We start from the raw sequence: 25,657 nt of genomic DNA, 5'->3' as shown, positions 1-25,657 counted from the left end.
CACAATATGAGTACATCAAGGTTCTACTTTGAGTCCTTATCTTTTTACTTCAGTAATTGATAAACTTACTAGGAATATCCAAAATGAAATCTCTTGGTGTAGTTTGTAGATGATATTGTGTTGATTGATGATAGTAGAAGCGGAGCTAGAACTTTGAAGAGTCACATTAAAGTCTAAAAGGTTTAGGATAAGTAGGAAAACGACAGAATATACAAAATGTAATTTCGATAATGTAAGAAGTAGCAATGGAGAGAAGATTAAACTTGATAATCAAGATATGAATAGCACTAATTTAAATATCTTGGATCTATTAAACAAAATTGAAGAAGATGCAGTACATAGAATTAAAACAGGCTGGATAAAATGAGGGAGTGCATTAGGTGTGTTGTGTGATCATAGAATACTCTTAAAATTAAAAGGAAAGTTCTATAAGATGGCTATAAGGTCGGTTATGCTTTATGGTTCAGAATGTTGGACAACTAAGAAACATGTACAAAAAGTAAAAGTTGCTTCAATGCGAATGTTAAAGTAGATGAGTGGTTTTACAGAAAAGATAACGTAAGAAACAAGCATATACGCAATTATTTAGGCATAGCACCAATTGAAAACAAGATAAGAGAGGGGCAGCTTAGATGGTTTGGGCATTTGAAACGCAGGCCTAACAGATAAACTATAAGGAGTGAGTGAATTGTTGTCCCTGGCATGAAAAGTGGTAGGGGTACGCCTAAAATAACTTGGAATGAGATAGTGAGGAAGGATTTAATAGCCCTTAATCTAATAGAGGAAAATGCTCTTGATTGGGTGCATTGGCGAAAAAAGGATTCATGCAACTGACCCCACCTAGTGGGACTTAAGGCTTGTTGTTATTGTTTTGTTGTATGTGGGCTGCTCATACAGACAACTATTCCGGCTTGTTAGTGCAAAATATAACAGCTCAAGAGCATTTTGTTGACATGATTATCTAACAGTATTCATTAAGAACCAAAAATAATAACAATTTAATCTTCATAATATCTTCAAACAAAACTAAAACTTTGTAATAATATAGATAAAACAATAAAAATACTGATTAAAGTACCCCAAAAAAATTTCAAATTAAAATTTCTCAATAAAGATATATTTTATAAATTATATTTATTTTATATTTTAAATATTTATATACTATATATAACATCATACGAATATCATGTTGATATGAAGGGAATCAGCATAATGTTAAATACTGAATCAATCGCTTATTTTACATTAAATATAGATTAAAGGTTAAAAAAATTATAATAAATCATAAGATATCATATATTAATTTTTTTTCTATAAAGAATATAAAATATAAATGAATATCTTCATAATCTAAAAAAATATTTAAATGTATAAATATATAAATATTAACTGAGCAGTTGGACCAACCAGTACCCTCCTGAAATCAAAATGATAAACAATGATCCCATTTGGCAATATAAAAAGGAGGGGAGGACAATATCAAAATATAACAAGGATGACAACAACATATATTATTTACTTATCTTGATGCTTATTAGATACATCAATTTTTTTTTTTATTTCACTACCATAAACAAATTTATTCTGTTTTTTTTAAATATTAGTAATCTGGTATTTGTGATCTATTTTATTCAACTTCAACTTCTTTTACCTTTTCCAGTTTTTCCAGTTATTAGTAATTTATTTGGGGTTTGGTCATCATTTTTCCTATTTTCTTTTGGGGGCTGATAAATTCCATAATAAGTTTTTATAATCAAAATACCCTAACTACAGGATTGGATTATATCATGTACTTATGCAAATTAATGACAAGTTTGATGCACATTTATAAACTTTTAAGGCCATAATGGATACAATAATAGAATTTGTATGATTCACCGTATGTACATAATAGATTAACAGTACACATCACATTACAAGCCTAATCTATTTTTGTTTCATTAGTTCTTTTTTATCTCATCCTGCTCATCTCATCATTTTATGTGAATGGTGATCTACTCATCAACTTACCTTAAATGCTTAATCAACAATCTGTTTATTTTTATTTTTTTAGTTGATAAAACAACTTTATTAAAACAAAGGAGATAATAACAGAAATATATATATATATATATATATATATATATATATATATATAAAATTTCCCCTGCCAAGAGCATTTTAAAACCAATATATAACTTACTACCTTTCTAAACAGTGTCATAGTAGGCTAAACTAAGGAATCCAAAATACTTCAAATATCTTTTTAAAAGCTACAGCATTAAAACAATATAGACAATCACTCAAGAAAATTCACTTATCGCACCACTTTCCGCTGCATATCATCCTCTCCCGCTTTTTGCTACATTCATTACTACTATGCTTCCCATTCTATAAAACCATGCTCAGGATAACCATCTCCTAACAAGAACCCTACTCTTATACCTTTAATTGCAGTAAGCAGGCAAGAAGCATGAAAGGAGACTAGACAGATGTGAGTAAGAGTCATCTACTAGGCTGGAAGAAGAATGTACATCTCGTTGATGCTGATGGGATGAAAAGGAGTAAGTTTCAGATTATCAAGAGAGGCCAAGGCTATCACCACCAGATATCATTGATTGAGAAACCCTTCCATGAATCTTCATTGCGCACAAATAATTGCAAAGCAGAAATTCAATGTTGGGGTAAAGAATCTTCATATTGTTGTAAACATATACAAAGAAAATATGCAACACCAAAGAACAGCTGGAGAACTCTAGAGAAGGTGTTTTAAGGATAGTGATAGAAGGGAATGATATTCTCCTCTTAGATAAGCGTAATCCCTTCATAGAAGTAGCACCGAGAGTAGTATGGCCCAAAAGAATCTTTGAGAATCAGAAAATCCTTTGAAACAATTCTAATAAGTGCTTCATAGGGCTCAGTTTATTATAGGAAGTGTGTTGTTGCACACATTTGTTGGAGGAAATAGAGTTTCGATGAGGGGGGAAGCGGAGGGGTATGCAAACGGATCCTTGGAGGTGCCATCAGGAGTGAGGGTGCTAGAGTTGACCAACAATCATTTCCTTTTCAAAATGCCATCAAATGAAGCTACTGAGGTGGTCTTTGGGAAAGGAATAGACAAAGAAAGATGGGAAGAGCTTTTTCTAGACTGATAGCACCCAGCAGAAGCAAGTTGCAATTATGAGGAGCAGGGGCCCGAGGCAGTTTGGGTCGGAGCAATAGGATTCTGGAACATTTATGGGATCAGGAAACTCACAGAGCAGTTGGAGATGCTTGCCGGAGTTGACTGAAGATAGATGAAGATACCAGATAATGAGTGAACTTGCAGATGATGAGTACTTAAAGAGGGCAAGAATATTAGTCAAAGCCAATGAGAGGACAAACCAGTAATTGTGAGGATGGAAGTGAGGATGTGTTTATTTGAACCTATGTGAAGATGAAATCCGTATGGGGAGCCATGGTGGAGGAGATAAGGAAAGAGCATGGGATTTACACACTTGATATAGGAGTAAGGGAGGAGGATGTACATTGTTGGCTCACAACCTAACTGCTTAAGCTCTTAGGTAAAGTGGTATTCTAACAAGGTATCTAAGCCAGGTTGCCAAGAGGTCCTGGGTTCTAGTCTTGCTACCCACATTTAATGTTTGTTTGTTAAGAATTATCTCATTCCCAATAATTGGTGTTGTTCACCGTTTATTTCTCTCTCCACATACTGTCGGGCTGCACATGCAGGGGAGTGTTAAGGCTTGATATACATTGTTGGCCCACAACTTAACAGCTTAAGCTTTTAAGGAAGTGGCATTATAATAGAGGAAAATGTGGAAGGTTGGCAAGTGGCTCAATTCAAATATCAAATACAAACAGATAAGATCTCATGTGAAGGAGGCAAATGCTAGCAAGCTCAAAAAGATGACATTTTAGCAAAGAGTTGGTCCTCCACCCAATGCTGAGAACCAAAAAATATTTAAACATTTTAGGTGCACTGGGAAAGAAGTTAAAAAAATATTTAATCATTTTGGACATGGGCGGGAAGGCAGGCTCAAAAAGACAGCATTTTAGGAAAGAGTTGGTCCTCCGCCCAATGCTAAGAACCAAAAATTATTTAAACATTTTAGGCGCACTGAGAAAGAAGTTCAAAAATTATTTAATCATTCTGGACGTGGGCAGGTAAAGAAGTTAGTTCAGAAAACTAGGATTAGATTAGCAACTTGGAATATAAGGACACTTATGGGTAAAAGCATGGAAATTGTGGACACAATGATTAGAAGAAGAATTAATATAATTTGTTTTCAAGAAACTAAGTGGGTGGGGGAGAAAGCCAGAGAAATTGATAATTCAGGATTTATGCTTTGGTATACTGGAAAAGAAAAACATAAGAGTGGAGTAAGAATTATTGTAGACAAAAACTTAAAAGATAGCGTTGTTGATGTAAACAGAGTAGGGGATAGAATTATAAAAATCAAGATGGTATTAGGCCAAGAGATAATAAATATCATTAGTGTTTATGCTCCTCAAGTACGCTTAGCATAAAATCTCAAGAGATAATTATGGGAAGATATGAGTAGTATTATACAAGCCATGTCGGGGACTGAGAAAATATTTATAGGAGGAGATCTAAATGGACACACTGGAAGGGATAATAAAAGCTATGAGAAAATACATAGAGGATATGGATATGGAGACAAAAATGAGCGTAGGGAGATGATCTTAGACTTCGTAATATCATATGATTTTAGTATAATGAATACTTACTTTAAGAAGAGAGAAGAATACTTAATAACCTTTAAAAGTAGACAAAATAGAAGTCAAATAGATTTTTTTTTTTAACTAGAAGGGTAGATCGTTTACCATGCAAGGATTGTAAAGTTATTTCATGTGAAAGTCTAACCACACAACATAGAGTCTTAGTGTTAGATATATGAATTAAAAAATGGAAAAAAATGGATAAAATAAACCAGTGTATGAGAACTAGGTAATGGAACCTAAAGGGAGAAAATATAATAAAATTTAAAGACAAAATGATCAAAGATGGGGATTGGACTATAGAAGATGGAATAGATACAAATACTCTTTGGAGTAGATTAACTAGCTCTATTAAAAAATATCAAGAGAGATTTTAGGTGAATCAAGGAGATGATTCTCGAATAACAAAGAAAGTTTGTGGTAGGATAAAGATGTCCATAAAGCCATAAAGACAAAAAAATAATTAGGTATAAAACGTGGCAAAAATGTAGAAACATGGATAACTTTGAAAAGTATAAGAAGGCGAGAAAAGATGCAAAAAAGGTAGTAAGTGAAGCTAAAAACAGATCATTTAATAATTTGTATGATAGATTAGACACAAAATAACGGGAAAGAGATATATTTAAACTTGCTAAAGTTAGAGAAAGGAAGAGTAAGGACTTAGAAAATGTGAAATGTATAAAAGGTGAGGATGATATTGTCTTGGTTAAGGACAAAGACATTAAAAAAAGATGGCGAAGTTACTTTAATAAATTGTTTAATGAAAACCAAATAGAAGGCTTAAACTTAGATTTGACAAATGAGGAAAAGACTAAAAATATAAAATTTATTTCCAAAAATAGTGTTAACGAAGTTAAGTTTGCACTAAAAAATATGAAAAATAGGAAATCTATAGGACCAGATAACATCCCAATTGTAGTTTGGAAATGCATAAGCGATAACGGAATTATATGGTTAACAGAATTACGCGGGAACTTTGTGCACCGGGCTGCCCTTTTTTTTTTAATAAAAAGCTAAAAACTAAGAAAATGCTAGATGAACGGAAGAAAAGCATTTTAATACCTATAAACAAAAATAAAAGAGATATTCCAAATTGTAATAACTATCGTGGAATAAAACTTATGAGTCATACGATAAAACTATGAGAAATGATAGTTTAACAAAGATTAAAGTTAGAAACCAAGGTCTCATAAAATCAATTTGCTTTTATGCTTGGAAGGTCTACCACAGAAGCAATATATCTTTTAAAAAAATTAATGGAAAAGTTTAGAATTTTAAAAAGATTAATGGAAAAGTTTAGGGAAAAGAAGAGGAACTTGCATATGATATTTATTGACCTAGAGAAAGCATATGATGATAGAATACCTCGGGAAGTTTTATGGTAGGTTTTAGAAAAAAAGGGTGTATGTAGTAGGTATACTAATGTCATTAAGGATATGTACGATGGAGTAATGACTAGTGTAAGGACTATAGAAGGAGAAACTAGAGAATTTTCAATCATCATAGGTGTACATCAAGGATCTGCTTTGAACACTTGTCTTTTTGCTTTAGTGATGGACCAACTGACTAGGAGTATTCAAAATGAGGTTTCATGGTGTATGTTGTTTGCAGATGATATTGTAAATGAAATTAGGGGCAGAGTAGAGGTTAAATTAGAATTATGAAGAGAAACTTTGGAATCTAGAGGCCTTAGGATAAGTAAAAATAAGACAGAATATATGAAATGTAATTTCAGTAATAATAGGAGGAATATTGGAGACAAAATTAAACTTGATGATGAAGAAATAAATAACACTTGGAGATTTCGACACCTTGGATCTATTATGCAAGCTAAAGGAGAAATTGAAGATGATGTAATGAATAGAGTTAAAGTAAGTTGGATAAAATAGAGAAGTTCTTCAAGTGTGCTTTGTAATCATAGAATACCCTTAAAATTAACAGGGAAGTTTTATAGGACAGCTATAAGACCAGTTATACTATATGGACCAGAATGTTGAGCAACGAAGAAACACAACATCCAAAAAGTAAAAGTTGTCGAGATGAGAATGCTTAAATGGATGAGTGGTATAACACTGAAAGATAAATAAGAAATGAACATATTCGCGGTAAGCTAGGTGTAGCTCCTATAGAAGATAAGATAAGAGAGGGACAACTCAGATGATATGGACACTTGCAACGTAGGCCATATAGTGCGCCAGTGAGGAAGAGTTAGTAACTGTGGGGGACAGTAGAAGAGGTAGGGGTAGACCTAAAATAACTTGGAATGAGACACTGAGTAAGGAATTAATAGCCCAAAATCTGTCAAAAGAAATGGTCCATGATCGCATAAATTGGCGAAAAAAATTCATATAGCCGACCCCACCTAGTGGGACGTAAGGCTTGGTTTTTTTGTTGTTGTTGTTGTTGTTGTTGTTGTTGTTTAGGTGCACTGGCAAAAGCTGAAGAGGTCCAGATCAAAGGTTGTGAAGCATAAAGAATAGACAATGGCACCAACAAATGGAGGGTTTCTGGAAGGAGAATATAGCTTGAGAAAAGAGGATCAAACCGCAGAGGGGGTGATCCAGATGACAAGGGATGGGGAAGTGAATCAGTAGCGAGGGATCACTATGAAGACTTCAGATAATTGCTAGATTCTGAACCTCTAAATGGTCCATGATCGCATAAATTGGCGAAAAAAAGATTCATATAGCCGACCCCACCTAGTGGGACGTAAGGCTTGGTTTTTTTTGTTGTTGTTTAGGCGCATAGGCAGAAGCTGAAGAGGTCCAGATCAACGGTTGTGAAGCCGAAAGAACAGACAATGGTACCAACAAATGGAGGGTTCTGGCAAGAAGAATATAGCTTGAGAAAAGAGGATCATAGAGCAGCGGGGGTGATCCAGATAACGAGGGATGGGGAAGTGGATCAATAGCGAGGGATCACTATGAAGACTTCAGATAATTGCCAGATTCTAAACCTCTAAAGAAACTAGAGGGCAGATTTCTCTAAATAAGTAATAAACAGCATAAAAGGAGAATCGAGTTCATTGGGAGGTGTTGACCTTGAGCCCCATCAGCAATGGGGGCATAGCTAAGGATTCATTTTTGTACCAACTTGACCAATATCGTGGGAGAGAGAGGACTTAGGTGATGTTCAAGGTGACTTCAGATGAAGATCCTCACATCTGCAGGGCAGCAATAGTTGGCCTTTTTAGGAATTTGAATGAAGAGGAAAAGATGAGGGCATTATGAAGAGACATGTAAATGGGTCAAAAATAAAATGAAGAGTTCGATAGATATTGGGAGACTCTACATCAGGTCAGGGCTTGCGAGAAGGAAACTATGGATATATTGATGTCAATTGAAAAAATAGGGTGGAAGAACACTTAAGAAAGAAGCAAGAGCTAAAGCCCACAACACAACAGAAAAGGGAAATCAAAAGGCTGCAGCAATCGGTTAACTATGAAGGTAAGGGAGGCCAAAGAGGAGCCAGTGTTGACAGCAGAGAAAGAGTAAACAAAATTAAGAATAACCACGTGCAAGATTATTGCTTTGGGAAATAGGAAGTCTCAACAACCCACACAAAGAAAAGAGATTAAAGGATGTTTTAAAAAGATGCAGACAGGGGTAGTTTGCCTTTGGGAAACAAAGCTGAAAGAGATCACCATGCTGCCAATCAGATCTATATGGATGACAGAAGAGATGAGGGGCACTGCAGGTCTGCAGGTTTTGTGCAAGTCAATAAACTCAACCAGTCAAGTAGGGGGTCACTCTGCATCCTGTTTATTGGAATTTGAAGATGACAAAACCGAATGGATGTTTATAGGGGTTTAAGGGTCCACAGATGATGATGTTATCAGGTAGAGTTTGTCAACTGACTTGAAAGAGATAAGAACCAAACAAGGTTAACCCTGAGGCATTGGAAGCACTTCAATGTAGTGAGATATGACAAGTGGAAAGACGAATCAACTAGGATAAATAAATATATATATAATATATAAAAGAGATTATAATGTTTTCATTTATAATTTGAAGATGATTGATCCTCTATTGCAAGGGGAAAACCTTGCATGATCAAATAATTAAGAGGTCTTGGAAATATCCAGGAATGATAGATTCTTAGCGTCTGCAGATTGGTAAGAACCAGACATCCTGCAAACCTGTCCGCCAAGGCCCAAGACATACCATGTCCCATTTCAATCACAGGGTGGTGGCTAAAAGGAAGTTCCCTTTCATGTTTGAGAACATGGCCAAAGGAGGAAATTTTTATGGAGCAGGTAAGGCAGTGGTGGAACAGTTCTCTCATTTCTTTTGGATTGGGAGGGGGCTGTTGTCCATTGTCCCACTTTCTGATTGGCAAATAAGTTAAAATTGTTTAATGGAAACCCGAGAATATGGAATCAGAAAAACATTTCTGACAGCGGATTTAGAAATTGAAAAACTTGTAGGAGAAACTAAGGAGCTAGACAGGAAGGAACAAGGAAGACAACTAATTGAACAGGTTAGCATAAATAGCATAATCTATGGTGAATAGGAATGGATTATTGAGGAGATAGTGAATTTTTACAAGAAGTTTTATACAGAAACAGCAACGTAGAGACCTCATATGGATGGTTTTGGCTTTGATTTTATTCTATTCAAGAAGAGGAGAGAAGATTGGACGGCACTTTTACAGAAGAGGTGGTGATAACTTCTGCATACAAGACCTCTTGGCTGATGGAATGTCCATGTGTTTCTTAAACATTGGTAGTGCATGCTTAAAGCTAAGGATGATACTATGTCTACATCGGTTAATTTTATGAGAGTGGCAGGTTTGAAAGAAGTTTAGTGTTGTTTATCATTTAAGAGTTTCCCAAATAACTGATTCCTATAGGAGAAGGAAGGTATTTCTCCTTTAATCACTGTCTCGCGACCTCCCATTGAAAAATAGGGAGTCTCCCTTGGTGCTCGATGTTCTCTTGTAAGCATTTCGCTAATATTTCTTGTTGTGATATGGATCGAATAATTAAGAACAACAATAAGATTTACGTGATTTGGCAAAGCCTACATCCACAAAAGCAATGGCACAAGAATTTCATTAAGGAAATCACAAAGTACACAATACACTTCTCAAATGATCACACACCCTCAATACATGCCCAGAATGACATATATAACAATGTTTCGGAGGTTTCCCTCCAATTACCCAACTTGGGGTTCAAATTCAAAATTCAAAAAACTGCTCGTAGCCCAGAATTTCTCGTCGACGAGAACAAGGGATTCTTCAATGAGATCAAGATGAACACTCGTCAACGAATCATTCCACTTGTCGACAATCTCATTTCTCTGCTCTCGGTATCTCAAAAACTCTGAACTTTTGGGCCTCTCGGGATCTTCTCGTCGACGAGTGCGTCGACGAGCACAAGACACTCGTCGACGAGTCCTTGCTGTCTCCTCGTCAACGATCACAGGGCACTCGTCGACAAACCCCAACTGTGCTACCCCTTCATGTTTTTCTTTCTTCTTTGTTTATAAAATCCAAAGTATAAGAGTCACACGACAAACAACAACAATCTCCACCTTGGCGATTATACGCCCCTTAGGAGAATCTTGAAAAACATGTCTAACTGCTCTACCTTGAACTTGAAACACTTGGATGGGTATGTCTCACTTCTGTGATTCTATCACTTGGAGACATGGAGTAAGTCAAAGTAATGCTTGAACTTCTCATAAGTAATTGATTTCGTCAGAATATCCGCTGCATTTTCAGACGTGTGAACTTTCTCCAACACAAGCTCACCTGAAGCAATCAATTTCCAAACTCTATGGAAATCTCAAATCAATGTGTTTGGTTCTCGCATGGTATATCTAATTCTTCGTCAAGTAAATGACACTTTGACTATCACAATGGAACACCACTCCATCTTGCTGTAACCCTAACTCTCAGACACCGGTAAGCCATAAGGCTTCCTTTGCAGCTTCGGCAACTGCCTTATATTCCGCCTCAGTCGTGGATAATGCTACCAGAGACTGTATCATTCTCTAACATACCGGTCCTCCTACAAGAGTAAACACATATCCCGTTGTAGACCTTGTGTCATCCATATCTCCAGCATAATCAACATCAACAAACCCCATAACTAAAAGACAACCCTGTTGCTTGCCGAACATGATGTCATATCCTGACGTACCCCGTAAGTATCGGAATATCCATTTGACGGCTTCCCAATGCTATCTTCCTGGATTAGAGAGAAACTTTCTTACCACGCTCACCGCATGAGCTAAATCTGGCCTCGTACACACCATGGCATACATTAAACTTCCCACAGCACTAGCATAGGGGACCTTTGACATGTCCCAAATTTCCTCATCCGTATTTGGGCAACCTACAGTAGACAACTTAAAATGATTCGCTAAAGGTGTACATACCGGTCTTGCATCAGCCATGCTAAACCTCTTTAACACCTTCTGTACATAACCAACTTGAGATAGTCATGATCTCTCTGCAATTCTGTCACGGCGAATCTCCATCCCAAGTATTTTCTTGGCCGAGTCAAGATCCTTCATGACAAATTCCTTATAGAATAGGTCCATTAACTACTTCACCTCAATTAAATCTTTTGCAGCTATCAACATATCACCAACGTACAATAACAAGAAAATAAAAGAACCATCTTCAAGCTTGTTCACATATATGCAACAGTTATACTCACACCTCTTGTAACCAATCTTAATCATGTAAGAATCAAACCATTTATATCATTGCCTTGGAGACTGTTTCAGCCCATAAAGCGATTTCTTCAACCTGCAAACAAAATTTTCTTTTCCCGGTTCAATGAATCCCTCTGGCTATACCATGTAGATTTGTTCCTCCAAGTCACCATGAAAAAACGCTGTTTTCACGACCATTTGTTCCAAATGAAGATAATAATGGGCTACCAACCCCAACACAATTCTGATAGAAGTATGTCGGACCACTGGAAAAAAATCTCATCATAATCTATCCCCTTTTCTGTAAGTATCCTTTTGCCACCAACCGTGCCTTGAATTTCTCTCCTTTTTTTTTCTAAAATTGTCTCCTTCTTCTTATATACCCATTTGCAACCTATCAGTCTCTTCCCATCTGGAAGCTCCACCAAATCTCAAGTTTGATTCTTATGTAGTGATTCCATCTCCTGAATCATCACGTCCATCCATCTATCTTTCTCCTGGCCATGCATTGCCTCTTGACATGTAGTTGGATCGTTGTAACTAGTAAGGAAAGCATAAGATACTAACTCTTCAAATCCATACCTTGGTGGAGGTCTGATAGTGCGTCTAGATCTCCGTATAGGAATATCGTCGACTTGCTGGTTTCTTGAGCTAGAGCTCCCTACAACCATAGGACCATGATCATTGTTGTTGCCCTGAGCTTCCAACTCCACCTACACAATATGTTCATCACTGCCCCAGCTTTCTGGCTCCTGTTTTTGTTCATCACATTCTTGAGTATGCTTCACCATAGCCTTCTCATCAAAGACTACATCCCTACTGATCACCACCTTGTTTGTCATTGGGTCCCATAGCTTATACCCCTTTACACCCTCTGGATATCCCAAAAAAATGCACCAACGAGACTTTGGGTCAAGCTTAGACCTCTCCTCACAAGATATGTGAACATAGGATGGACATCCGAATACCTTCAATCCAGAGTAGTCTACTACATTTCCCATCCAAACCTTCTTCTGCCACTCTACCCTCTAGTGACGCCCTTGGTGATTGACTTATTAGAAAACAAGTCATACTCACTACCTCGGCCCAGAAGTTCTTCGGTAGCCCTGCATTTAATCTGAGACACCAAGCTCTTTCAGAACGAGTTCGGTTTATACGTTCTGCCACACCATTTTGCTAAGGTGTCCGGCGAACTGTAAAATGTCTCTTAACGCCCCTGCTCCGCACAAAACTCCATAAACTGAGAATCAACGTACTCAGTCCCACTATCCGACCTTAAGTATTTAATTTTCTTCCCTATCAGGTTTTCCACTTCAACCTTCCAAATCTTAACCTTGGCAAACATATTTGATTTGTGACGCATGAAGTAAACTCATACCTTTCGTGAGTAATCATTAATGAAACTCACATAATACACATGTCCACCCTTTGATGCAACTCTAACTGGGCCCCAAACATCTGAATGCACATAATCAAGAATATCCTTTGTCTTGTGTATAGTTGATCTAAACCTTACCCTGTTTTGTTTTCCAAGAACACAAATCCTGCAAAATTCCAACTAGCATGATTTCAAGCCCTTCAACAATTTTCTCTTGTGTAGTTCTTTCATGTCGTGTTCCCCCATATGCCCAAGGCGCATATGCCACAAGACAGTCTCATTTGATTCAGCATCTATGGTTACAACTCCACCTACAACGGTAGTTCCTTGCAATGTGTAGATATTCTCATCCAGTTTCTGCCCTTTCATTACAGTCAGATTACCTTTCCATACTGTCAGAATTCCACCTTTGGACTAGTAATTTAAACCATTACAATCCAAAGTACCGAGTGATATCAAACTCGTCCTCAACTTTGGTATATGTCTTACATTACACAACGTTCTTACAACACCATCAAATATTTTTATCTTTACATTTCCTATGCCAATGATCTTGCAAGTAGCATCATTACCCATAAGAATTGATCCAGAATTCACTAACCTATAAGTGCTGAACCACTCCTTGTTCAGAGTCATGTGATAAGAACATGCCGAGTCACGTATCCAAGAGTCCGTTAGAATATCCGACCCCACTGAAACTGATAGAACTTCACCATCACTACACGTTGAACCTCCTTCTTGAACAACATTCACAGATTTTGAAGTACCCTCATGTTTTTTAGAATTTCCCCTTTTCCAATCCGGACACTCCGGTTTCACATACCCTTTTTTACCACATTTATAACACCAGATTTCTTTCTTCTTCTTGGATTGATTTCGAGATTTCTGACTCGATCCATGTTTGGATTTTCCCTTGCCTCACTCGTTATTACCCTTTACCACAAGTCCTTCTCTTTCGTCACATATTTCAATCTTTGATGAAAATTTAGCAAAGCACTTGCTACCTCTTCTAGATCAAGAATTTATTTTCCTCACATAAGAGTGGTCACAAGATTTTCATAAGTATGAGTCGAGGGCAAAGAGTTTAACAACATCAAAGATTTGTCATCCTCATCAAACTTAACATCAACTCTCATCAAATCACTAATAATTTGATTGAAAGCATTAATATGTTGATCTAAGTTTGATCTTTCAATCATCTTAAGCCAATACAAATGTTACTTAAAAAAAAGTTTATTATTGAGAGATTTGGACATATACCGGCTCTCTAACTTTCATCATATAGCCGCTGGAGAATTCTCCTCCATCACCCGATAGAGTACTTCGTCGGCCAAACATAAGTGTATTGTAGAAGCGGCCTTTGCTCGCAAATCTCCCCATGTTGCCTCATCCATTCCATCTAGTTGAACACCAAGTAATGCCATTCCCATTCCTTGTTGTACAACAATGTATTTCCCTCTCCTCTGCCATAAACCGAAGTTTCCAGTTCCATTAAATTTGACGATGTCAAATCTTACAGAAGACGATCCCGATGCCATAACAACAATCGCTCTGATACCAATTTGTTTTGATATGGATCAAATAATTAAGATGCACAGCAGAATAAATACAACAAGTAAATGAAACACAACTAGAAAGTGATAAACAAAAAAAACAACAAGATTTACGTGGTTTGGCAAAGCCTACATCCACGAAAGCAATGGCACAAGAATTTCACTAAGGAAATCAAAAGGTACACAATACACTTCTCAAATGATCACACACACTCAATACATGCCCAGAATGACATACATAACAGTGTTTCAGAGGTTTCCCTCCAATTACCCAACCACCCCAACATTCAAATTCAAAATTCAAAAAACTGTTCGCAGCCCAGAACTTCTCGTCGACGAGAACGAGGGGATTCGTCGATGAGACCAAGAAGAACACTCATCGACGATCCCATTTTTCTGCTCTCGATATCTCAGAAACTCTAAACTTTTGGGCCTCTCGAGATCTTCTCGTCGACGAGCACAGAAAACTTGTCGACGAGTCCTTGCTGTCTCCTAGTCGACGATCACAAGGCACTCGTCGACGAACCCCTACTGTGTTGTCCCTTCATGTTTTTCTTTCTTCTTTGTTTATGAAATCCAAAGTATAAGAGCCACACCACAAACAACATTTCTTGGAGGGTCAAAGTGTTTAACTAGCTTTATTATGGCAATTCTTTCTTCTCACCTCTCATTCAGTCACACTCAATCCACCATCTCCTTTACCCAATCAAAGAAGGTACTAGGATCTAATTTCCATCACATGTGCAACATCAGCCTTTAACCTCTCAGTGGTATCTCCCAAATCCTTCTAGTCATGTCAATGTGAGTGTGGAAGATGCCTAGGATTATGTTCGTAGTCCACTTGATCAAGCTCATCAAAACTACTCTTTTCAAAGCTATTCTCTTGATTCACTTCAGGTGGGCTAGGCTAAACATTTGTTGGATGGTACGCCATTCATTCTTTTAGGAGGTACAAGAACTCTGGGAGTCAAACCTCGGTCTCACCCAAAAAAGCATGTATAGGTTGCCTAATCGACTGAACTCAGTTTTCCACTGTAGGATGCTTACCAATAACTTTAGGCCTTCTGGAGTGTGTCTAAACAGAAACAAAGTTTGAGCATCAAATTGTTCAGGTTCCATGGGGATGAATTCATTGGCCTTGTTAGCCATTGTTTGGTACATCATAAAAAATAATTACTTTTACAAAAAAGTACTTCTGTCAATAAGTAGTGTTTGGTTTATACTTAAATAAGCACTAATTTTGAAAAGTACTTTTCCAAATTATCTTTTTTTTTTTTTAAAGGAAAATCGGTATTTTCTAAAAAAGTGCATTTTTTTAAGTAGTTATTTGAAAAAGTGCTAATAATTGATAATCTCAGACTACTTTTAGATAAGTACTTTTTCAAATAAGTACTTTTACAGAAAAGAACTTTTCTGTGAGTGGTTCCAAATGATCCCTTAGTGACCATGGAAAAGTGCAACAAGGTGTAGTTGAATGAGGGATGCTAGTAATTCACACCCAACAGCTAATGAACTTAATGTACATGATTTGGCATACCGTCCAACATCATGCAAAAAACAAGTGAATAATGGCATGAAAAAGATGCAGCCAATCAAACAAAGGTACTCTTATAAAAAAGGGGCAGCAGCTTTTTCATGTTATCCGTTCTCTTTCCTAACCAAAGCTAGAAATTTTGAACTAAGAAATTTTACTGGCATTTCCTAATCATGTAGACATTAATTAATTTCAATGGGAGAGTTGGTTAGCTTAACAACTAGCCTAAACACGATCTAGCAACCAATCTCAGTTGTTCCTGTAACTACTCAGGCTTTGCTCCCAAATTCTTGCAGAAAATTTAAATTACTGCAAACATTCTCAATTTCTCACAGTATTTTCTGATATCTCAGAAATTCCACCAATTTCTCCCAAATAACCCTCAAAATACTGGAATTAAATCTGAACCTTAGCACTGACAGAATTATTTCTGTGCTCCAAAATGTACACCAAATTTTAACCGCCATATTTCTCTTGGGCAGATCAAAATCGAAGAAAAGCTAAAATAATGTGACTGGCATGAATTTCTTCAGGTATTAAATATTTTTCAAGTTCTAGGGTCTACCACATGCCATCACTGGGGCATGCGAGCCACTGGCAATGACATATTGAAGAACAGCAAGAAGAAATTTGGATGGCACTTGAGGACATATTGGCCCTTGCACGGTGACCAAACTTTTGATAGTTGGGGTGTTCCAATTATAATGGAAGTGGTGATATCACAAAATAATGGTATATTCGAGTGGAGTCAAGTCAAATCAACATAGTAAAATACTCAAACTCGACTCAACTCAAAAATGTTAAGTTCAAAACTTGACTCGAACTCCATCAATTTGAAAATGGTTAAACTCAAACTTGACTTAGATACAAGTTCTTAAAACCCAAGGTCAGCTCAATTATAAATTAATATTAATTACATGTCTGCTCCCCACACTCTTCTCCACTCAAAGATTCACCTTCTCTTACAACCCCTTTCCTTTCCCAGGTAAGTCCTCAGTAAAATCCCATTTATTTCCTACATAAGCCTACCTCAAGTCAATGACTTGCTTGACGTTTTCACCATTTGAAATAGTTGGTAGCAACCACGTCAAAATAAGCAACCATTCTACCCCAACCGAAGCAACCAACATAACAAAGCAATGTTTTAAAAGGTGAAGCAGCCAGCCTTTTTAACCATTATTATGTGAGGTGTAAGCCTTAAGGTGTTGGTCTGTAAGCCATTTTAGAATTTTACCTTTCATATAAAAAAAAATTACCCGATCTTTAAAAAAATATACATAAATAAATTACATGTATCTTTAAAAAATCTATACTATATACAGCAGCAGCAGCAGCAACAACAGGCCTTAAGTCCCACTAGGTGGGGTCGGCTACATGAATCCTTTTCCGCCAATTCACCCGATCCAGAGCATTTTCCTCTATTAGATTAAAGGCTATTAAATCCTTCCTCATTACCTCATTCCAAGTAATTTTAGGCCTACCCCTACACCTTTTCATGTCAGAAACCATAACTAACTCACTCCTCCTCACAGGTGCTCTACTAGGCCTGCGTTTTAAATAGTATAAAAAAATATATACTATATATGGAAGTACAAATAGTGTAAATCATTTTGTGCACAAAATATCCTTATTTTTAGAAAGTAAGTCCCAAAACAAGTAAATTTGTATACCTTACAAAGAAGTATAAATAGTTTTTACCTATATAAGTAGAAATAGTGTTGATTAATTTATGGTTATTTTTAAAAGTAAGACCAAATGTTCCTAAACAAGTAAACTTCTATACTATGTAGAGAAGTATAAATAGTAAACTTCTATAATATGTAGAGAAGTATAAATAGTTTGAATTATTTTGTGGACAACAATATCCTTATCTTTTAAAAATAAGACCAGGTATTCCTAAAATAAGTAAATTTATGTATATCAAAGATAAATTCAACTAAAATTAGATAAAATTACATTTAGAATATCTTATAAGTAAATGTTTCAACCTAAAAGAAAAACTTCTGGTTAAAGAACTAAAAAACTGACAGCATATACATATCTATATCCATTTAAACTATAGCTAAAAGTACGAATAGGATAATTATTTTGTGGCAAAAATATCCATATATTTTAAAAGCAAAAACATTCCTAAAAGAAAGTAAATATAAAAAAAATAAGATAAAATTACATTTATAAATTACATTTTAAATAAATATTTGAACCTAACGAAAGAAACTTTATTTGGCTAATAAAATGAAATAAACTAGTATGTGTCTCTCATATATTAATGTATGAATAGTGTAAATTATTTTATAGAAAAAATATTATTATTTTTTAAAAGCAAGACAAAGCATTCAAAAAAAAACTAAATTCAATAAAGATTAAATAAATTTACATTTAAAATTTTATTTTAAATAGGCTAAATTTTGAACATAAAAAATTCTATTTCAATAGAAAATAAAATAAATTTCATAGTATTATAAATGCTAAATAAAAAGTATATCCCAAAATAAAAAATTTCTCTGACGCCTTCTAAAGTTATTGTGAAATGTCTAACATGATTTAGAAAAATAATAATATAACTTCTAAAAGATAAATTATAGATAGAAAATTATAGACCTAGAAGTACCTCCAAATCATAATTTTTAAATTATTTTAAATTTAAATAACTCATTAATTGATCATTAAGTAAACCAAAAAAAACAATTATAAATATTTTGAGGTAGCGAATCATAATTTAGAAATTGTAATACATTTATTAATATTTTCATTGGAAGAAGTCCTATGTTGAGACTTTTTTACAAAATAAAAATAAATTAAAATGTACATGCATTTATCAAATTTTATATCAACAATGATATATAAATAGTAAAACTTAATATTTAGCATAATTTTAGTTAAAGTATCCACGTCATATCATATCCTATATTTTTTAGATTTTTCATTTCCTTGTATCTACATGGCATTATAATAATATCTCATAACTATATTTGTATTTTATAGTATGTTATAGTTTTACACAAATTATAAAATGTTAATAGTACTACTTTACCAAAAAGCTTAAGTTGTTAGGCCATGAGCCAACATTGCATATCAAGGTTTAACACTCCGCTGCACGTGCAATCCAATAGCACATAGAGAGATAAACACATGATAGATAACACCCATTACAAGGAATGCAATATTTATTTATTTTTTTAAACACCACACAACTAACATAGGCAACGAGACTAGAACCCAGGACCTCCTACTAACCAGCTCGGATATCATGTTGGATTACCACTTTACCTAAAAGCTTAAGTTGTTAGGTTGTAAGCCAACAATGTGTATCAAGCTTTAACTTAAATTTTTATGCATTTAACCTCACCAAAGCAGGAAAAACAAGTTGTTCAACAAAAACCACACCAGCCCACAATAAAAGAATAGATGACAATTAGTCTCTTTTTCCTCACGACACATCACGCACGCATTTGCCCTAAGAGCCTTAAGAGGCCTCCTAGTTTAAAGCAAATAATTCGTACCCTATTGAGAACCAAAGTCAAAATGAAAGCTCGAATCACAAAAGAGGCTTTTGCCTTCCACACAGCCTTTTCCAAATGGAAAGGGCTAGGATTTAGGGATTTCGTAAAATAGAATGAAAAAATACTATAAGAGAAGGATGCTAAAGAATCCCTAATCCAAAGCCTAGCATCCCCTCTCATATTAGGATTAAAAGAATTCAACACACTCAATAAGCAAGTGAGCTCATCAACCAACTCCTAAAAAAATTGAAAATTCCACGAAACAAAGCCCCCTCTCACAAGAATAGAAAATTGGAATTGGTGTGTTACGAATGGAAGAGCATCTACAAAAACATGGCACCAATAATTCCAATGAAATTTCACCCACCCAAACATCCTCCCAAAATAGAACCCGTGCACCACCACCCACTGTGAAACAATGAAGAGAAATAAATAACAGGATACCTGAGTCCAAGGACACGCACGGGTAACAATGCCACTCCCCTTGTATCCCACCCATTCCTAAGAATACCATGCTCTTAGTTACCATATGCCATAAAAAGTTAGACTCTAAGGGGAACCTTCATAACAATACGCCTATTAATGAGATGTTCTTAAAAACCACATTTCCAAGCCCTACCCCCCCCCCCCCCTCCTCATATTTAGGTCTCCTAGCCACCTCCCTGCAAACAAGGTGATTTCTCTTATCTTCCCCAAAACTAGACCATAAAAAATCTCCCATTAACTTCTCCAAATTCAAAGCCACTTTCATAGAGATTTAATAAATAAAAAAAGAGAGAAAATAAATATATGAGAATATTAGAGAGAGAAGCACTAATGAAAGTAATCCTACCCCCAAAAAAGGAGAGAGAAACCTTCTTCCACCACTCATCTTTTCCCTACCCTTTCAATCATTTAGTCCCAGAAAGTAGCTGACAAAAACCAAGCCAAAGCATTTGACCCCAGTAGAGATCTAAGGCCCCCTAACTCCTATCACCCAAATTAATTGCTTCTAAACCACTCATTATGTACTTATCTTTAATTCCAAAATCTTCCGAAAAACTAAGCAAAGTAAGAACCTTAAGAAATTTCTCAACACTAATCTCAACAAGAAAGCGGATAACCTAAACCAAGACCTAGAAACCAATCCCTTTATCTTAGCCCCAGGAAAACTAAACTAAACCCTAATCCAGCCATTAACAACTACCAACATATTATAGCTGATCTTAACCTCTAATCCACCTACACCACAAAGGCCCAAAAACCTTCTTAACCAACACCTTTATTAAGGAGACCCCAATTGACCACGTCATAGGCTTTTTCAAAATCACACCCTTTTTACTTTGAATATTCATACCTCAATACTTGTAAACTAAATTAGGACAAAATTTATTAATTTGTTTCTAAAAATATATATATAACTCATTAAGAATTATTAAAACATTTTACATAATATATTATTCACATGCAACACGTGTGACATATTTATTAGTAAAATATAAATATTGCAGGAATTTAAAAATAAAATTAAAAAGAAAAAAATATAATTTATGAATATTTTCAAATATAATTCACAAAGTACCTCTTGACCATTCTAAGAAGACACGCTTAAATTCATTAAGTGAATCATGCCAAGAGATAACTATAACAATACAAAGTTCAAACTGCTTTCGTAATCTAACAAGCAACTTCCACTTGCGTTGAAACGGTTTATGTTCATGCTTTGTAGAGAAGAGATTGAAACAAATTAGCTATTAAATGATGACTTTAGTTGGTGGAAACATCAAGATACTGTTTTAGTTCCATAGAAACAAAATGTTTTCCTCAAATTAGAGGCTTCCTTTCATATAAACAGCTAGTTAATTTTTTCTAGCTAGATCTAACTTACAATTAACCCATACTTGGAACAAGCAAGGCTCAACCAAAAAGGTGTAAACGGAAGCCCTACTGTATAAATGGGTAAACATCACTGTATAATGTGTTTGTCCTTCCAGAGTTTAGGTATTTTAGAATATGCCTCAATACATTTTGGACATACCTTGTCCTCAGGCAACCCTTGGTTGATCTTTTTAAACATTGTTAAATAAAGTCCAACGGAACTTTGGCTGGAGACTTGGAGTAATCTTGACTGGCAGGAGGATTCAGTGAAGCTACACATTGAAGGGTTCTCAGTTTACTCACCATCATATTTGAGCAATTGAAACAATGAACATGTAAAAATTAATGGCCTAGATTCAAGAAGAAACTCACAAAGTAGCAATATGTTCCAAATGTTACCAAAATGTATATATTATCTCAGCATAATAAGTAGGATAAGGGGAGTTAAATTGTTTCAACATAACCACTACAGCAGGCTAGCAGCAAAATGCGCCCCCCCCCCCCCCCCCCTCCCACAACCAAAAAAATAAATCAAAAGGACAACTGTAAAGATAACCCTAATTCTCAATTTTAACATAAGAATATCATAAATGCACCAAGATTACCTCAGCTAACATGTGATCAGCCTCATCAAAAACAAGAATCTTCACATAACTTGTACCCAGTTTCCTGGCTGACATCCATTTCTTTATAGTACCAGGGGTGCCGATCACAACTTGGGCCGTCACTGGTGGCCGCTTTGCAAAGGGTATATAATTAGTACTGTCCATTGGCACAGCACATTCCGAACTTATACCTGTATACTTTCCCATCTTTCGAAGAACTTCCAAATTCTGCAGCATTGAACTAGCATGATCAGACTAGAAAACTGAAAACAATAACTTTGTGTTTCTTTGTACACTTTGTATTTCTTTGTACACGAATCAGGAATGCTGAAAACATGGATCAAATGAAACTTCAGATCCAAAACATAAATATGCAGTTCAAAAAAGCCAAATAGTTATATTGAGGGTTATTACAAAGAAGATTTTTAGCTTTTTCTAGATTAAAATAATAAAAATTCCTAAGGTGGGTTGGAAAAGGCTTCAAATATGCATTTTCAGCATGTCCATGTCAAACCCTTCAGACCCCATTTGGAGCTTAGAAAATATTGGAGAAAGGAAAGAAAAATATGGAGAAATTCAACAAAATTTTTATTTTACACATCATTAACATTTAAAGGGGCATCCCCGGGCCATAAGGCTCCCCACTTTGCCAGGGCAAGGAGAGGGTCATCACAGTGTATGCAGCCTTACCCCTACTTTTAGTTAAAGAGGCTGTTTCCTTGGACTTGAACCCATGACCAACCAGTGACAAAGGAGCAACTTTACCATTGATCCAAGGCCCGCTCTCGCATCATTAACATTTGATATTTCTTTTCTTTTTTTAAATAACAAAAGAGGATTTCATTAATAGATAAAGAATTTGCAAGGGGGAGAATGAGATATCTCCCGAGACAAACTGGAACAACCCAGAAATAGACAATAAAAATAACCAAGAGATAAGAAATTATCAAGTCAGTGTGTCCCTCCAATCTCTTTTGAAACTCCTGGAAGCTTGCCTCTCTGAAAAATCCATAACCAACACACCACAGTGAGGCCAAGAACAACATCCGAGTATTGCATTTCATCCATATTCCCTATAAGACCGCGAAAAAACCACACTTCCATTCAGCTGCCCTATCTTTCCTTCTACCAAAGCCCGAAAGATATGAATTTTAATCATATTAAAATAAATTTTCATTTTTAATAGTGTTTTATATAAATAGAAAATGCAATGGAAAATGAACTTCCTTCTTATTATCCTTGATTTTCCTTTCCAAAAACAAAATCCATGATCCAAATGACTATCAAGAACTCACATGGATGGAAGTGGTGAAATTTTGAGGGAAAAATTTACATAATATAAATTTTATGCTAGCTCATCGTTCTCACAGAAGATTTGGGCATCAAACTGCAAAGAATAAATTTCTACGTGTCAGGCTGTTCCAGAAGATGATATTGACAAACATCTTAACAAAATGCACTCAAAATCATAGCCAAAAATCCAAAAAACCTAAAACTCAAATAGCCTCAGCAACCAAATAAATATTAAATTTTCTTTTGCAACTCCTCCAAATGCTTTTTAAAAGAAAAAGAAAAAAAAGAATTAAAAATATATAAAGAAAACCCTCAGAGACTACGCACTCATCCTCTTGGGATTCAATATCTAAATTTCTCTCATTCTCCTACAACTAAGCAGAACAAAAAAATATCCTGTGCAACCAAGCAAGAACTTAGACAAAACTAAAATTGAAATTTGACTGGAAAATAAAAAGGCAGACCTGAATAGCCAACTCTCTTGTAGGGCAAATGCAGAGCGCCTGAGGAGCATTGAGTTTCGGATCCACACGACTCAACATGCCAAGGACAAAGCAAGTTGTCTTCCCAGAACCATTATGTGCTTGTGCAATCAAATTTTTGTACGGAGGAGTCAGAATCATAGGCAAACTAACAGCCTGAATCTTACTAGGCCTTTCAAATCTCATTTCCACGTACAAACCCTTCAACAACTCCTCAGACAAGTTCAAGTCTTCAAATTTTTTTGCCGAGGTATATGGTGTATCATCCGATGTAACCTACATCAAACCAAGAACCCAAATTCATTAAAACAAACGGAAGCAGCCATTTGATAATCAAGAAAATGACGGGAGAAGAGTATTATCGAGTAAAAGAAAATTTCTCCGTTCAAACAATAATGAAAAGATGCTCATCTCCTCTGACGCTAAACAACCAAAACCATAACATACAACTCTTTTCTTTCACTACTTCTCGCTTTTATCAGCAATTGAATGATAAAATCATCCGAAAGAGATCGTATTGGCCATTACAACAAAGAGATCGTATTGGCCATTACAACTAACATCGCACAAAACCACAAAACTACCAAAAACAAAACCCTACCCCTCTATTTGCTTGCCCAGAAAACGAAGGTAAACCGAAACAAATATTTACTCAAGTCATGATTCTTCTTGTCCTGCTTCCTTAAGCCCAACTTAATGAAACTTTTACAAATGAAAATTTTAATTTGGTTTAGTTCACATATGTCTTCCGTTGTCCACCCCAAAAAAAAAAAAAAATTTGAACTTCGATTATGGAAATTTTTCACTTCTCCCACAATTTCCCAGAAGACAATCAAATACTAAAATCACACCAAGAGGATTCAAAGGAAAGATCCCATACAGCTGTGATGTTCGACTCCTCGGGCTCATCAAGAAACTCGCTACTTTTCTTGGTCTTATCAATCGACAAAGCATCGACGTTGAGCTCCGAAACAGCCTTGTCGGCCGACGAAGTTGAAGGAGCATCGGGTTCCCCCGGAAGATCGTCCACTTCGTCGCCCCAGGACCGTTTAACTTCGGACGGCAGGTTCTGAGGAGCGGTGGCCGTCGGGACGGCGGTGGTCGTGGTCGATGCGGGGTCAGCCATTGGAATTGTATCGAGCTGCAGGAACAGTGAACGCCGAAGAAGCGACGGAGGACTAACCAGCGGCGGAGCTAATATATAAAGGCCAAGCTAAGCTCTCCGTTTGACACCGCGACTTCAGTTACGGCGACTTGGATTCCCCGCTGCGTTGGAATCAACCGTTCAGCGGCCAGCTCTTTTAGCTTAGGGCCGACGCAACGTCTATGCTTCTATGCTCCCACGAGGTAATTTTCAAAAACCTACTGCGAACTATGCTGTTAGTGACACTGTCAAGCATATTTTTAAAAATATTAAATAGTAATTTTATTCTTTAATATTTATTTTCTAAGATTTCATTTTTATTTTTTACCATATTTGCCTGTGAAAAATAATTTTAGTTTTTATTCTTTATTTTTTAAATAATAACAAAATTTGCACCTTATTTTTTACTTCTTTAAATTTGTATAGAAAAAGTGGAAAGATAATTTTCATTATTTTCCAATTTTTTTATTTTTATATAATTTTTGAAAATTAAAAAAAAAGTGTTACTTGGAAAATCTACAAATGAAAAGTGAAAAAAAAAAAATTAACTAAATAAACCTTTTTATTTCCTACCTTATTAATACAAATCTTAACAAACTAAAAAGATAAGTTTATATTTCTATACATTTTGAGAAAAAAATTAAATAAAAAATAAAAAATATTGTCCACCAATAACTATTTTTTATTGTATTTTCTCTTTCAATCAAATCCTATTAGAAATGAAATTTTATTTAAATATAATTAAAAATTAAAAATTACAGGTGTTAATTATGTATAAAATCGATTTTTTCATTAATTTAATATTTATTATGTTTTCTTTCTCAATCTACTTATAAGTAAACATGAAAAAGTAGATGCCTTTGAATTTTTCTTCTTTTTTTCTAATAATTTTTGAGTTCCAAACAAAGTTTAAGTGAA

General features: G+C 35.5%; 1 protein-coding gene across 1 annotated transcript in view; it reads right to left on the bottom strand.

Moving 5' to 3' along the window:
* Positions 1–24,973, bottom strand: part of LOC131168285 (DEAD-box ATP-dependent RNA helicase 38) — a 32,309-nt gene extending 7,336 nt beyond the window's left edge. Inside the window, exons 1-3 of the mRNA XM_058127605.1 lie at positions 24,476–24,973; positions 23,578–23,871; positions 21,821–22,048 (exon numbers count right to left, since the gene is read on the bottom strand). Of these exons, the coding sequence (XP_057983588.1) occupies positions 21,821–22,048; positions 23,578–23,871; positions 24,476–24,721 (768 nt within the window). The 5' untranslated portion in view covers positions 24,722–24,973. The remainder of the gene's footprint in view (positions 1–21,820; positions 22,049–23,577; positions 23,872–24,475) is intronic.
* Positions 24,974–25,657: the final 684 nt, after the last annotated feature.

This window comes from Malania oleifera, chromosome 11 (assembly GCF_029873635.1).
Source record: "Malania oleifera isolate guangnan ecotype guangnan chromosome 11, ASM2987363v1, whole genome shotgun sequence".
Taxonomy (NCBI): domain Eukaryota; kingdom Viridiplantae; phylum Streptophyta; class Magnoliopsida; order Santalales; family Ximeniaceae; genus Malania; species Malania oleifera.
Note: the sequence above shows the minus strand (reverse complement) of the source record. Positions and strands in the feature narration are given on the sequence as shown.